This window comes from Stegastes partitus, unplaced genomic scaffold, assembly GCF_000690725.1.
Source record: "Stegastes partitus isolate 25-593 unplaced genomic scaffold, Stegastes_partitus-1.0.2 Scaffold1154, whole genome shotgun sequence".
NCBI lineage: Eukaryota > Metazoa > Chordata > Actinopteri > Pomacentridae > Stegastes > Stegastes partitus.
Window position 1 is genome coordinate 91,290 of NW_007578885.1, and position 16,349 is coordinate 107,638.

Here is a 16,349-nt window from a genome sequence, read left to right on the forward strand (position 1 = left end):
CACCAGGTTGACATTTGTGGGTTTGGAGTGAATTATTTTATGTGAACCAAGTTTCGCAGCAATCCATGTAGCTGATGGATGGACTGTCCCCATTTGGTTGGAAGTTGATTCACATGTTCATGTTTCCCTCAGGATGGATTATAACGACTCTGATGATGCTTTATCTTTTAAATTAGCACCATCATCACATCAACTTTTTAAATTTTGATATTTCAAGTTTCAGGCGCAGTTGGTAGCACTGTTGCCTCGCAGCAAGAAGGTCGCCGGTTCGCGTCCCAGTGGGGGCACCGGAATCTTTCTGCGTGGAGTTCGCATGTTCTCCTCATGCAGCGGTGGGTTCTCTCCGGGTTCTTCCTCCCACACAGTCCAAAAACATGTTGAGATTAATTGGTGATTCTAAATTGTCCGTAGGTGTGAGTGTGCTTGGTGGCGATAGACTGGCGACCTGTCCCCTGCCTTCACCCTAAGTCGGCTGGGATAGACTCCAGCCCCCCCGTGACCCTAGTGAGGATTAAGTGGTGTATAGATAATGGATGGATGGAAGTTTCAGGTTATGTCATATCCCTTCAGAACTGCATGACTTTCCTCGGCTGTATTAACGCGCTAATTAACAAACTCTGGCATGCTAATACACTAAACTAAGGTGAGAAACATATATCTGCTTAACATCAGCATATAAACATTGTCCCTGTCAGCCTTTAGCTCCAAACACTTCTTTGTCCATGTACAACCTCACAAAAGTGTTTGTATTGCTCCAAAAATAATAAACTTACTGGTTTAAATAGGCTGTTTTTTTGTTTTGTTTTTTAATTCTCTTTTTCTGGTCATATTTCCTCACCGTTGTAAACTCAGGTGTATGGAGTGCATAGAGTAACTGAAGTATTCATTCAAATGTCCTTGTACACTATACATTACAAACTCATATTTGCATTAATATGCTGGAAGTGATGATACTGATTGACGTCTAGATGCTAAAGAGCCTCTCTTCTCCTTCATTACTCGTTTTTCAGACGTTCACATCTTCTCATAGCGGCAGTCTCGATCATATTCAAATGCAAACCTACAACAAAATGTTAATCCAATAATATCTGCCATTTTTAGTTAAAATATGGCCATAATGCGAACTATATTTAGCGGAGACAGACAGCTGTGGATTAGCAGACGCTGTATGAGAATGGCCAGTAACAATACGTCGCTCTTATTGTACACAATACAGGGATCTCCATTCACCACACATGGTAAATTGAACAATTCGCTGTGTGTATTGTTCAGAAATCTATGGGACACTGCAGCACTGTGATTGCTCAGATTATATCTCCAGTTTTCCCACCACATCTGGTTGTTTTTGTTAGATTTTAAAGCTTCATTTTTTGTTTTGTGTTACACGCTGCTGGGAAACTGCTTTAAATGGGTCACAAAAACAAACTCTATTGTTTTTATTCCACGCTCGCAAATTCCATAAAATACTTTTGTAAAGCTGAACATTGCAAATAAATGGAAAATAAAACTAGCGTGTGCTCTCCATATTTTTCTGCGTTGAAACTGTGACACAACAGAAATGTATCAAATCGAACCATGAATTTGCCATCTGCCTCAATCTCGTATCTTTTTTTAATTATCTTTTTTTTTTCATTTCCCATTTTTGACATTCCGAATGCTGCATCTACAGTACTATAACATCTGCTTATTTGTTTCACAAAACAGCATTTGTGATTAAAAATCCATGGAGAGACTAAGCAAACAGAATATGAACTGCGCGCACACACACACACACACACACACAGCCTCAACACACACAGACACGCGCCACAGTGGTGTGATTGTAATCTCTGATTCACACGGCTTTAATCCTCATAAATATTGAATATTTGATGACTTTCTCATTGATGGAGCATGACACCTGGGCAGCCCGCCCTCTGCTCGCTGTGCGCACCCACAGGAGGGGGGTTGTTCCTGACAGCGGTCTTTATCTGAGGCAAAGCATCTGAGCCAGCAAAACTGACAAGACAGTGAACGCGAACACTAATGTATGTGTAACATATTTTATTTTTGATGAGGTGCTGTTTATATAAATCAGATTGTTACAGGGATGGAGCCACAGAGGATTGAAAGGATGCTTGTTTATGTTAAATGAGTGTGTGTGTATGTGTGTGTGTGTGTGTGTGTGTGTGTGTGTGTGATGAAGAGAGAGAGTGTGTGCTGTGTGCTGCTGTATCTGTTTTTCCTTTTTACAATCTGACTTCTGCTTGCCTAGCAGGGACCGTAATGATGGTCGTCAGCACTGGCTGGTTGCTAGGTAACAATTACCTGACAGTGCTTTGCTTGCACTGAATTACACAGTGGGCTGTGTGCATCTGTGTGAGTGTGTAAGATTGTGTGTGTGTGTGTGTGTAGAGGAACGGAAAAATACAGCAAAGTAGAATACCAACCAGTATCTCCACTTCTGGGAAGAAAATGCCCCACACCAGAATCACACTCGTGGCTATGATAATATTAGCTTTGCTGCGTTAACCTTAATCTGAATCATATATTGTGTGATTGTTGTCATTGTGCTTCAAATTATGTTGCTACACATCTCTTCTCATTCATTTTGACAAATGTATTAGTGGCCTATTTTGCTCAGATGTCATTTTTATTTTTGTCGCCGTAGTGCTTTGGGTGCTCGTGTTTTCAGGCTCGCTGCTTCACATTATCAGTGTTACTTCAGTGTTTTGCTTCAGTATTCACAGTCGTGTCCATTGGATGGGAGGGGGTGCATGTGAAGCCGAGGCTGACAGATGATGATGTCACCATGGGGCCACACCTCGGGGCAGATGACTGATACTCCTCTGCTTTAAGAGGAGTTTTCACTTTCTCAGCTGCTGCACTGAGGCTTCTGATCTGTGGGTCCCTTTCTTGTTTTTTTTTTATCTACAGTAGACTTCCAATAGCACTTCCTCTCAGACTGCGAGCACCTCCCGCCTCCTTTCTGGCTCGTGTAGTAGAAATTTCAACCGTCAAGTACAACTCTGACTCCGGCCTTAAAGGTGTAGTCTGACATATTTAGGAAATGCGGTTATTTGCTTCCATTGGAGATCAAAAGTATTTGTGCAGTAAATGTGAAGCCAGCAGCTTTAGCATAGCATAAGGACTTACAAGGCGACTGGTTGTTTTAGCAACTGGTGTGGCAAAGAAATAGTTTAGCTCATTATTGTGTTATTTAATTGCCTTATAATGTGTAGCTATACCCCTGGTGCTGCCAAAACAGCTCTGACCCATCGGGCTTTGGATGTGGGAGCTCTGGGGGGTGTCCTGTGGTGTCTGCCTGCAGGATGCTGGCAGCAGATCCTTTGGTTTGCAGGGTGGGGCCTCAGTGGATTAGGTTGTTTTTTTACATTCTATGGATGCTCAATAGGACTGGGCTCTAGGGAGTTTGGAGGCCAGATCCACTTTGTTGGGGGTATATGTCAGAGTGGCATCCACATGAATGCCAGAACTCAAAGTTTCCTGGCAGAACATCGCACTGAGAAAAGAGGATCTATGTCATTTATTTTACCTGTGTTTTTAATGCTGGTTAGTGTCTGTTACACTGCTGTTTTCACTCTTTATTCCACATATATTAAATGCTCAGTGAGCTTTTGAATTGCCCCTAGAGCAAAAATAAAGTTATTTGAATTGAATTGAATTGAATTGAACTGAAAACTACTCTCATCATCAATAGTCATATTAATCTTCTCATCTAACTCTTGACAAGTAAGAAATGTTATGGGAGTATTAAAATACATATGTTAAGTGTTTTCTATCAATTATTATGGATATTTCTTTTTATAATAAAATGTATCTCCTCCTTCTGTTTTACTGCTCATCTGAACTCCATCTTGATGAAATTTGTCCAACCGAATGCAATGAGCTTGTGGACCATAGAAAGTAATGTAGAGTTATCAAGACAGCTGCCCTCCCATTAAAAAAAAAGCCATTTCATTGTGACAGCATCCTCTAGTGGTCATAATTTCAAAACCCTTCATAATGCTTGTGTTAATGGTCAATCATCTTAGGTCAAAACGATCCCAGTTGTGAAAAACATGCTTTAGATCTCCAAAGAATATAGCTGAGGTCAACTTTATTCAGTTCCTTTTAGTCCTGCACCAGTTGATCTGAAAAGGCTGCTGAGGGCATTGTGGGTTCAGACGTAACAGTTGACAGCATGACAGAGTTCTGTGTTTGCTGAGCCAAGCCTACTTTTAATCACAATTGAAGAATTTGATCAAATCCAATCAAAAACAAGATTTGCTGTGTAAAATACGGCTGGACGGCTGCTTCTCAGCTTGAGGACAACATTACAGTAGTGTCGAAACGTGTCTGTTTACGTTGTAGATCCTGTTAATTCATCAGTGTGCTTCAGTCCTGTTCACTGCTGGTAATCAAAAGCCCACTCTTTAACTTGTTCTGCCCACATATTCTGTGTCATGTGGTATTACGTCACAGGAGCTAAAGATGCTCCAACTGGCGTTTCACTGTGACTTTAAATCGTCCTAAAAATCCCATCAGTTCCAAAGTAAACTTTGGAAACCGTCTCAGTTAGCACACTGACCCTGCCATCCAGCAGCACAGAGCCAGGAGAGACTCCTCTGCCGTGATCTGAGGCCGACAGGAGGTCGTGGCACCTCCCCCAAGAACTGCTTGCCAGCTCTGCCAGACATGGATGATATATTTGGAGATCATTAAATGGTCCTAAATGAGACCCTGGCGTGAGAGCGAGCTCTGACCATCTGGCCCCATTGTGAGCGGCAGAGCTCTGTTCAAACTCAGCCAGCAGCATCAGCGCATCTGATTGGGTGGATGCTTAGTGTGCCTGAGAATTCCAGCCAATCGGAGACGCTGTTAATCAATTATCCAAACCTACCTCAGTCTCTACCTATCCCGCTGAAGGAACCTCTGTGCTACATGTTGCGTGTCTTTCTCTGCTTGTCTTAGGTCGTTGATGTGGCTCATTTCTCTATATTTACTGCCTTCCATAATATGAAACAGAATGAGAGATATACAAAGATGGATTTAGTTTTTTCTTTTTTCTTGGCTTTGTCAAAGGTTGCAGAAGTTTTAGCCTGGTAGTGTAAGCTGGTTTGTGGTCTTGACTGAAATATCCCAGAATCTATGTGGTGGACTGCCATGAGATTTTATAAATTCATTCAGGTCACTGGAAGATAAATCCACATGACTCGGTAATCTTTTAACTTTACTGCCCTCTTTTTGAGTGAAATGTAGCCACGAAATGTGTTGTGTGTATATTCATGCCCCCCTCAGTATGAATTCTAATAACTTTGCTAAACATTTAGCTCAAAGCACCACTTTCCCCATGTACAGCCTCACTGAGCTGCTCGCGTGGTGTTAACTCGTAACCTCAGCTATTGTACAAATTGCCTTACATTTTTGGGGGCTATTTATTTATGTAGCTGTACTATACAGATTTGTGTTGCTTATTAATGTTTGCATTTGTTTTTTAGGGCTTTCCACAATTTCTTTTTTTATGTAAGTTATTATTTCATTACCAGTTGCTGCTCTTTAGTACATTAGATGTGAGTGTAAAGATCTCTGAATAACACGTGCTGAGAGATTAAGTTGAAACATATACCGTCATGTAAAACATTCAAAGAGAGTCTGGAGTATGTGACCCTTTTTGAGCTTCACGCGAAATTAAAAACAGATTAATATGGATTTGATTGCATCCTTCAACTACATTGAAAACAGTGCTAAACAAATGAATTCATTTATTTGCTATGGAACATTAAAGAGGCCTTTCTTGTGCTCTGTCAGTACTTGAACAATGGAAATGTCACGGCATTTCATGACCTTACTTCCAACAGAATGAAAACATGTATACAGCTGAGGGATGCCCATTTATTTCATGTTGAGGTTTGTTTATTTGAGCTGTTCCTGTCTGTCTGAATTTTCCAGGTCACAAGCTCAACAAAGACCTGAAGCATTACCTGAGCTTGAGGTTCCAGAAGTCTTCCCCCGACCACGAGCTGCAGAAGACCATCCGAGCCAATCTGTATCGTCATGCTGTGCCTTGTGAGTAAAAATATCTCTATTTGTGTTACCGGGATGGTGGATGTTACAAACCAGGACATCTGGCTGACGAATGGTGTCTTTAACCAGTCTTAAACGTGATTTCCTCATCTTTACCCCAATGACCCACTTTCTTTTGGCTTCTTTCTCATTTGTTTCAATTCCTTTTAGTCTCATTATTCCCTTTCACTCACCCATAAATTATCCCTTTACACTTGATTTCATTCCCCCATTACTGTTTAAAATCTTCACTAACTCTGCTTCTAATAAATGAAATGAGAAACAAACATGAATTTTCCAAATACCCTGAAGCTGTAGATTTTTTTCTTTCTTTTTTTTAATCACCGCCCATTAAAGCCACTCTCATGTTGACCGCGCCAGAGCACCATTTTTGCAGCTGTCTCGCATAGCTGTGAAATATACAAAAAGTGTGGCCGGAGCCAAACGCCCAGCACCGTGCCAGACTCCACAGCTGGGCTGGGTTACGTCACAAACAGTCGGCTGTGGGGCTAGGTGACACAGTCCAGCTCTACTGGGTTCAATTTCCTACTGTACTCATGTCATGTTTGTGTTTACAGAGACTTTTGTTTGAATTGTTATGTCGACACGGCCCAAGGCTTTAAGTATTTCAATAAGGCAGCACAGTGGATCTACCGGGGATGTGTTGAGCATGTGTGTGTTTATGTGTGTTTCCTCCCCTGAGAAATTGCTTTGATTATCACACAAATGCACAGACAATAATGAACCCGCCAAGAAAGGGATCATCGTCCCCATCAAACAGCGCTCCCTCCTGTTTCCGTTGAACAGGACGAGTCGGTTTGCATGTTTTTTGCATCGTGGTGCAGCGTCTAGACTAATGTGTTTTTCCTTTCTCTTTCTCTCTTGTTCTTTGCTTTCCTACTCGCTGCCTCTCAATCTCCGGCTTTCCGTCCTTCTCTTGCGCTCAGCCATGTGACTGGTAAATCCGCCTCTCTGAGCCTCCCCGGGTGCCCTGCCTGGGATTATGATGTTCTGATATATTGAAAATAGATTCCTGCCTGATTATGTGATGAACATGTTGGGCCCTTGCAAAGGTCGCAGTGCGATGGCGAGGCCCCTGCGTGCGGAGGGCAGACTGCATTAATATAAACATTGAGCATAGATAGAGGAAATAAAAATATATTCCAAAGTGATGGCTGTAAGGCAAACTGAGGGCGCACCATGTGGTTGAGGGGATTTGAAAATATATTATAGTATTATGTTTTCAGACTTTTTGCTCATTTTTGCTTTTCTCCTTATTTTAGATTATAAAAATCTTCAACATGAGTGAAATATAATAATAAATAAATCACATCTGTATGTTTGACTACATTTAGAGAATAACTATTACAGCAGTGCTTGTTTTAAGAGGTGAAGATTTTATTAAAGTTTACATGTCAAACTCACTGGAGAGGAAATGTGAACGCTTCAGTATGATTGAACTGAACAAGGCCATCGTCAGTTGAATAAAATGAAGTTTGGGCTCCAACCTTTCAGTCAGCGAGGACTGGAGGAACAATGTGCAGCTCAGGAGTTAATAGTCACATTGTTTTCAGACCTTCATTTGGCATTACTGCTGTAAATAAAATTTGTTTCCCATTTTAACGACTGACAGGACTGATTCACACACAAAGAAAGTCGTAACAAATGTCTAAATGTGCAGAAGAAACATCCAAATAGATACATTAGTTCTTAGTGTTTATCAGAATTCGAAAACTGCAGCTGCTCCATCATTAACATGTGTTTGCAGCGTCGCCAGCAGCTGTGTGAAGCTTTACTGCACAGCTGCACTGTGCTGTGCTGTTAGCATCAGCATGCTAACGCGCTCACCGTGACAACGCTAACATGAGCTGATGTTTCGCGGGTGCAGTGCTTGCAGTGTTCCCTGCCTTAGTTTAGCATGTAAGCACACTAACATTTGCGTATTTAGCAATAAACACACAGTTCGTATAAATGTCAGGTTCTGCAGGTATGTGGCCATAAACCAAATTGTTGAACGAACTGAAAATTTGCCGACAGCAGAGGAAAAGTCAGGTCATCACCGTGATTAAAATGGTGTCGTAAAAAACAACTAATGCAACTAAAGTAGATGCTTTTAGTGTGAAATAGCTGCAGTTAGTCCTGAGTTTGTTCACTACGAACAGACCAAAAGACGATTCTAGGATAAAGATATCAGAAGAGGAAAAAAACTTAGAAACTAGACTGCAAGTACAATTCGGAGATATTTGCACTTTGTAGTTTTGTAAGTCTGTGTGCTACGCTAAAGCTTGACTAAATGTCAGAAGGAAATATTGTGCTTGTAAATTTAGTAAATGCGTTACGCTCCAAAACCCATGTGCAAGCTTGAAAGGCGTGTTATATTTTATATATTTTTAAATCACTAAAAATCACCATTTACAGAGCCAGAAACTGTAAAAACAGAAGATTGCAGATTTTTTTTAACGTAGTGGTGGCCTTTAAACCTATCATGTATGAGCTAGACTTCTTTCAGGAAAATTAACCAAACCCAAGCTTAAATTTGTGATATTTTATTAAAATCAGTCTCTTCTACATGTCTTGTTTAAATATTTGTCAAAAACAAATAGTTTGGAGTAACCAGATTATGTGTAAATCAAAAAATTCTGAGCCCCTCAGCGAAACTGAAAAGCTATTAGTGACTCAGCTGGGACCAACAGCCTCGTGGCAAAAATTCACAAACTGAATTTGCTGATGTGGGCTGAACTGCAGGCTGTGTGCACACTGAGGACAGAGGGGACCAGTATGGAAATAAATTAAAAATGTAACCCATTATTTTTTATGATTTATTGATATAGTCATGTACATTAGAAAAATGAGCCCACAGAGAGTAGAAATGTGACAGAAGCTAACAAGCTAACAGCTGCTTTACAGACAGATGTTCAACACTTGATGTAAACCAATCACTACAGGTTCAAATGCTGAAAATATAAGGCTAACTCCTCCATTATTAAAACATTGCTTTGATATTAGTTTCTTGTTTCTTGTTTATTAGGATCCCCATTAGCACCAGCATAAGCATCGGCTATTCTTCCTGGGGTCCACACACATACACACAATCTCATTTATACACACAACAACAACAAACAAAACAAAACGTAACAACTCATCTCATTAACTTTACAAAATAATATGTTCCAAAGTTATAACAATGTAACAGTGACACTAGAAAATTAAACATTTCTTTTCATTGCTTCTATATTTCTAAAATGAAACATTACAATGCGCTACTTCTTCTTGTGGTGAAGTATTTTTTTTAATGCTCTTCCACCACTGACATGTTCCAGCTCACAGATGCAAAGAAAGACAAGCATTCAGTTGATTTTTTTCTTAAAATAAAATATTTAGAGTGAATAGACCTATTGCACATAAAGAATAATGTACCAAGAACTAGAAATCCTGCCGACTGTTTTTCGACACCTGAATAAGTCACTACTCAAATCGAACATTAAATTAAGGTGACTGGTCGATGACACAACCAGTCACCTAAACACATTATCACAGCAGAATTACTCATAATGCTGATTATTTATGAATAAGAAATGTTTGACTTTTTCCTGCAAAGTTAGATGCTCTCATGTTTCTCAATAGAGCATCATCCACTGGCCTCAGAACGGTTACTTTGTTCAGCTTCTTATTTCCAGTACTTTCCGACCTCTTTGCCCTGAGTGTAAGACAAGCTCACCAAGGCTGTACATGTTTGGTTGTAGAATTGTATAATTTCATTATAAAAGCAGATTTCTCACATGAAAAGACCGACAGAATTTCACACAAAGCATTACTCAAACAAGAGGAAACTTTGAGGAGACATTTTTAGATTTTCTGCATAAGTGAGCGTTTTACAGCAGCGGGGCAGCATATGTGGGATTGACTTAAAATACAGCACGCTGCCTACATTCGTTGTGATGAAAGAACGTGTCAGCTGTTGGAACAGTATGGCTCACTGGTGTGTTTTTAATAGTTTTGGAACAACAGCGTAAGTCGGTGGCAAAGAGGAGTACGATGTATCAGGCTTCTGCTACACTGACACATTTGGAGCCATTCTTTTTTTTTTTAACCTGCATGTTTGAGGCTTGATATTCATTTTTAAGTGAGATTTTTAGTGCATTTTTCAACAAAGGGTCACAGCACAATCCTGGTCTGAAATGTTGATATTGTTTACCCCTCTCTCCCTCTTCCTGTCCCTCCCTCTCTCCCTTTCTTGGTGACCTACTATCGCTGCCACCTCCTTTTTTTTTTATTGTCTCTCTCTCTCTCACACGCACACATGCAAATATTTTCTTAGCATGACAAGGCAGGATGACAAAAAGCAGTCAAATAAAAGCCACACTTCTCAGCCCTGTGTTCCCTTTGTCTCCACGTCTCCTCCCCCTCTCCTGAGTACATGTGTTGCTCCCTCTCTCTCTCTCTCCCCCCCGGCTTGACTCGAACAGGTGCCTTTTTCCCTCCGCCGCTGGCCGAGGTGTTTTTTTGTCTTTGGGCCATGTGTGTTTATAGGAGGAGCACACTCCCTCCTCTTTCCCCCTCCTCTCCTCACCCCCCATCGCCTCGCTGCTACAGATGGCCATTGTTATCATGTGCGGCAAATGTCACAATTGATAGAGAAGTCGCTCTCTCGTGGGATTCATTTCCCTCTCTCACGTCTACAGCTGCTGCTTGCGGGATGAGGGTTATCTCGGCGTTATCCCGGCGTTTGAGCCACAGAGCGAACCAATCCTCCCTCCCTCCCACCTGATCTCTCTCCCCTCTCCCCCTCCTCTCCCTCCCTCTCTCTCGCTCTCTGTCGTTCTCCCTCTCTTCACTTCAAATCCTCCAGTGAGTGTCAGCGTCCCTGTGGCTCGGCAGTGGCTGCTGCCTTCCTCCGTCTCTCTCTGTCACACTCTAGCTGCTCCCACTGTCTCCCTGCCTCTGCTGCTCTCACCCTCCATCTCCTCTCTCTCTCTCTCTCTCTCTCTCTCTCTCTCTCTCTCTCTCTCTCTCTTTCTCCCTCCCCTCCTCGCTGTCTTTCACTCCCTCGCTTCCTTGTTTTCCACTCCATTGCCGATCTCGGGGAAAATCATTGTGGGAGACAAAATTTCTCTGTTTGCCGCTCACACAAAGAAAAAGGGATTACGGGTTGATTTGCTGGCTCCGGGCTCACTCTGCATCCAGGCAAGTGGCAGCTCCTTATTCTCTTTTTCTTTTTTTTTTTTCTGCTCACAACACCATCCGCCATCCAAAGCCTGTGATGTATGCATGGCAGAGAGTGTGTGTGTGTTTGTGTGTGTGTGTGTGTGTGTGTGTGTGTGGGGTTGATGCTGTGTATATAGGCTAAGGGAATCAGGGAAGGTGGGGGTAGGGGTGGGAATTATGTGAGGGGAAAGAGGGGGGCAGGCACACTCGGAGCAGGCACGTCCAACCCAGAGGGACAGATGGCCAGTAGCCCTGGTGCTTTTTCCTCTTTGGTTTTCTAATTCACCCTGCAGGCTTTGTATAAGGTCCACTAATACACAAACCTTCCTTTCAAGAAGCAAGAGATGGGTGCTCTCCTTAGCTGGAAGAGGCAGGAAGGGAGGGAAGGGGGGGGTATCTGTGTGTGAAAAATGGTATATAGGAAAGGAGAGGAGAGGAAGGAGGAGGAAGAGGTGGGGGGGAAGGTTGCTGTTGAGGCAGAGCAGGTTTTTTTAAGAGGAGGTTAGGATAGGAGAGAAGATATGAGGAGCTGAGAGGGGAGCAGTAGAGGAGGGGTGGTGGTGGTGGTGGGGGGGGTCATCAGCCTTGAATGCATGGAGGTCAGGTCCAGATGCTGCTCAAACAAAAGGGCTTCTCTGGGGGAACGGCAGGGGGAAGCGTGGCACTCGCCATTGTGTGTGTGTCGCTGCATTGCAGGGTGCTGCCGGGGAGCCTCATGCTAATGATGGCCATTCATTCTAGTAACGGATGAGTGGGCCCCAGCTTCTGTTTGCCTGCTTTTCACATACGCACGGTTCATATTTTTGTTCATGTGACCACATATCTGCTGCGTTGACGCTCGATCCTCTCTGGAAACGACGAGGGATGGGGTGAAAAAGAAAAAAAACAACCAAAAAAACCCCACTACGGCTCCTAAGCTAATTGAGGACGCTGGGCAAATATGTGTTTTTGCATAGTAATGATGTATGAAGACAGGTGCAGACTCTGTGTGTGTGTGTGTGTTTACAAGGACTGTGTGTGTGTGTGTGTGAGGTTAATGTTTAATGCATGTGTTGGTGTATTCTGTGCCATATTTAGCATATTTTATAGATACAGTCACAAACAGGCACCATTTGTCACCATTAAAACGAATCACATGCCACATACGGGCCAAAAGAACTGCAAATCTTGTTTTATCGTCGGTGTGATTGGCAAGTGGGTGGTAGGTGGCCCTGGAGGCTGTGGTCTTTAATGTTGTTGTGTTATTGACAATCTCCTCCATGCCCATTTCAAAGGCATCTGATTGTACGTTATCCATTACAACAGGACGACCACTGTTTCTGTGTCTACACCTGGAGTTCAGAACAAGCTGTACCCTGAACCTTAAACCAACAATCCAGATGATGAATCCACCATGAATATAAAAGTGTAGCTCGCAGTAATGTTGAAATCCTCACCCGTGTGTCTGTGCCAGTCTCATGCGAGACAGTTTTGATCTTGTGAAGACTCAAGTAAGGATGAGGAGACTGTTGACAGGATCACCTCAGTCACTCAGGTCAAGTTAAAGTGATCAGTCCCTGATTAATGAGCAACTGTAGAGGTGCTTCATGTAGTTCTCTCTGTACGGCTGCTGGAGACTGCAGCACCTGCATGCTCAGACCAAACTGAGAGCCCTGTCCGCTGCATGGGATAAAAAAGAAGTCGGGATTGTTGACCGAAATAGGTGTGAGTCACTGTTAACAGATTATTTTTCAGTTACATCACCACTCTATCAATGTATGGTAATGATGACTATCCTGTCCTTGAAGTCAAGGAAAGAAACAGTTTACAGTCAGTTTAGTTGACTGAACAAAGATTCTCTGTTGCGATTATGACGTGATCATCGTGTGTGAGTGTCTTGTGATGATATGGATGCGGATCTGCTGTGGTAGCCTGCTAGCCTACATTCGAGCGAGGCCCAGTGCCTCCCAGCTACAAGTGTGATACCGCTACATTGATCTAAAACTGGATATGCTTAACTTTCCTGACTAAACTTTTTGTTCATGCGGCTGCAGTGTATATTGACTTTTGAACAATACTGACTGCTGTCGACAGGCACTCCTCTTATCCCAGGGCCTTATTTCTTCTTTATCTGTAGTAAAGCGGTTTTAGATGTTGAACTGCACACAAATCATTGATCTATTGGTGCAGTGAAGTCAGTGAAGTAATGTAGTGCTCTTAAACAGTTGAGCAGTGCTTTTGGCCAATTTGCAAACCTGTACGATGTACAGCATCCTACACTGCTGCCATTTTGTCCATGTAAGAAAAGGAATAGTTTCTCTTTTTGGGGAAATACAGAAGATTGACAGCAATGCCATGTCTCAGAGCCAAAGTTAAAGTGTGGACAACAGGGGGAATCCACAAGCTATTTATCATGTTCTCATCATGTTATCATCTGATTGCTTTCTGTTAAACCAACAGTGAACTGTGGATTATGTGATCTTAAATTAAACAGATCTTACAGAAGCATCAAAGGTGCATTTAGGTACATTTTTACATCTTCAGTCAGTCATCAAGGCAGGCTAATGTGCTGGCTCTAGCTTCATATTCTGTATACATTCATGTGAGCCCTTTTGAATTTTGTCTTAATCGCAATACATTTGTTGATTCACTCCTGTAATCCTATCCAAGTTAGTGTTTTTTTCTTTTTTTAACTTTTAGCTGGGGTACAATGAGGACATGTGGCGGAAATTGGACCATGCGAATCCAAACAGAAAGCTGCAGTCCTCTTCCCTCAGGGCAGCTCCTGGGTTTTGTGGTCAGGTTGCCTGGGCAGCAGTCCATGTCCGTGCAGGTACAGGCCTGTGCTGCCAGGTACAAGCTTTCCTTTGGTCAGCCATTGGGCCCTTAATCTCCCAAGGTCCTAATCAACTCCAGCTCTCTGGCCTAGTCTGGTCAAAGGATAGTAAACAAATCCAAGCTGCAAAGAAATAATGCACCAAAACAACCCTTTTTCTGTAACAATTCGCTGCCTTGTTCTTCCCATCAGCTTCGTCTTCTACATCCACTGTATGCCCCTCCCAGCTTTCTGCCCTCAACACCCTTCTTTAACCCGGTGTTCACCCCTGGAGAGGTTTTCTCAGTCGAGAGACCTGCACGAAGCTGGCTGTTTATCACGAGGGACCATGTGTTAGGTAATGTCAAGAGTCTATATTTATGACTAAGATAGCAGGAGAAGGAGAAGGGAAGAAGAGAAAGACAGAGGAGAGGGAGGAGAGGGCGGGAGGGAGGAGAGGGAGGCAGTGGGCGGGAGTACGCGGGGGGCTGTGGGGCTGCAGCCATTGGCCTCAGACAGGAACTGGAGTGTGAATAGCTCACATTGGCTTAGCCTCTAAGCTGGGCTGGACCTCTAATTTGCTCTGCTTGTGGAGCTTTGAAGAAAAACGGCAGCTGCCTACTCGCTGCCTGCCTGAATGAGCTTGCAAGCTGGGAGCTAGCACTCGCTCACAAGACAGCTGGATGATCCATGGATGGTTTGGATGGAGAAGGGACAGCAGAATTCAGCCTGCTTGGATTTATCTTTTTGAATATTTCTGTGGAATAACGTGCAGGGAGGAGAGAAACAGAAGCAGCAGCAGCGGCGGCGGCGGCGGCGACAGCAGCAGCGGCGGCAGTGTAGAGGTAATTCTGTGACATTTACTTCTTCTCCTGGGAGTGATGCCCTGGCTTCCGGGATTAGATTGGAAGAGATGTGGGTGGGGAGAATAGTCGGATACACTGAGGCAGAAATACAGGCAGGTGGATTTTTATTTTTTTTTTCTTTCTCAGAGACTGTGGGAATCAGTGCCAATGCAGATTTGTGGTGTGATATTGATAAGATGTGATGTGCTGTGCTTTCTATCTTTGATGATGGCGGATCTGTGTGTGCACACATATGCATGTTTGCCTGTCTGAGATTGTGTTTGTTTAGGGGCTGAATTTAAACACTAATCTGTTGACACACTCGCCTGCTGTTAGAGGACATTTTCCCCTATCACCGGCTCCTGCAGCCACATCTTTCCCCTTCATCTTTTTCTTTGCATCTTCCCTTCATTTTTACCTCCTTGAGCCTCCCTTTCTCGTGCACCGGCTCCTCTGCTCTCCTCTTCGCGTTGCCCTTTAAATAAAAGCTGCTTCCACCTTTTTTCATCTTGTTTTTTCCCCCCAATAAACAGTGGCTTCTAGTAGGACCAAAAAAAAAAAAAAGAAGCCATCTTTTGTGTTATTTGGCGAGATTTTCCAGCTAATGACGCTTTAGATTGTATGTGCTTGCCCACTATTCATTTTCAGCCCCCCTCCCTAATTCTTCTTCCCCATACTGAAAGGGGAGGGATGGGGAGGGAGCAGGGAAACAGCAGGAGAATAGTGGCTGGACTCAGCTGTGAGGAGTGTTGTGGCGCGAGCTGAAAGAATGGCCTGTTGTGTTGGGCAGCAGCAGTATTGTGTGTCTGGCCTCTCTCTCCCTCTGTCCCTCTCCTCTTCAATGGGCAACTCCATCATCCCTTTATTCAAACAATCACAGCGAGGAACCTGCTCTTTTTTTTTATAGAAAATAAAATAAAATAGGCTCTTTGATAAAGAAAGCAGCCCATTATGTAAGTATAAGGTTATACATTGTTTGAAATCTCTCAGTTCTAGTGTCAATAAAATACTTGAGACAGACATGCTGGCACAATACTTACATATCTTACTTTGAGGGGGAAAAAAACATGTTTTTGATTTCATAAAAAAGAAGCCTTAGAGTTTCAAACAGAAGTAGTTTAATTAAGTTAAGAAGTAGCTTATAAGCGCTTTACCTAAACAAAATAGTGTAAAGATAGAAAACGTGAATTAAATCAGAAACTTTGTGATGAAAGAATAGGTAAACATCGATATAAATCAGACAAAGCATTTAGTGTCACCGTTTGGCACCCTACAGGAAATTTTCTACTAATGATTTCCTTTCTTGAATGACCTTGTGGTTATTTTCATGATAAAGAGTTCTTTCTTGTTTAGAAACAAGCTCACAGTGAAAAATCTACAGCCAAATATATGAAAATATTCAATTTAGAAAACAGAGAAAAGCAGCAAATATTCACATTGGAGAAGCTGAAACTGGAGAT

The 16,349-nt window shown here is 42.6% G+C and overlaps 1 protein-coding gene across 5 annotated transcripts in view; it reads left to right on the top strand.

The window, feature by feature from the left end:
• The window catches only part of LOC103368435 (membrane-associated guanylate kinase, WW and PDZ domain-containing protein 1-like), a 107,125-nt gene that overhangs the window by 36,949 nt on the left and 53,827 nt on the right, over nucleotides 1-16,349 (top strand). For all 5 annotated transcript variants that reach the window (XM_008296820.1, XM_008296821.1, XM_008296822.1 and 2 more), the window contains exon 2: nucleotides 5,932-6,048. In XM_008296820.1, coding sequence (XP_008295042.1) covers nucleotides 5,932-6,048 — 117 coding nt within the window. The remainder of the gene's footprint in view (nucleotides 1-5,931; nucleotides 6,049-16,349) is intronic.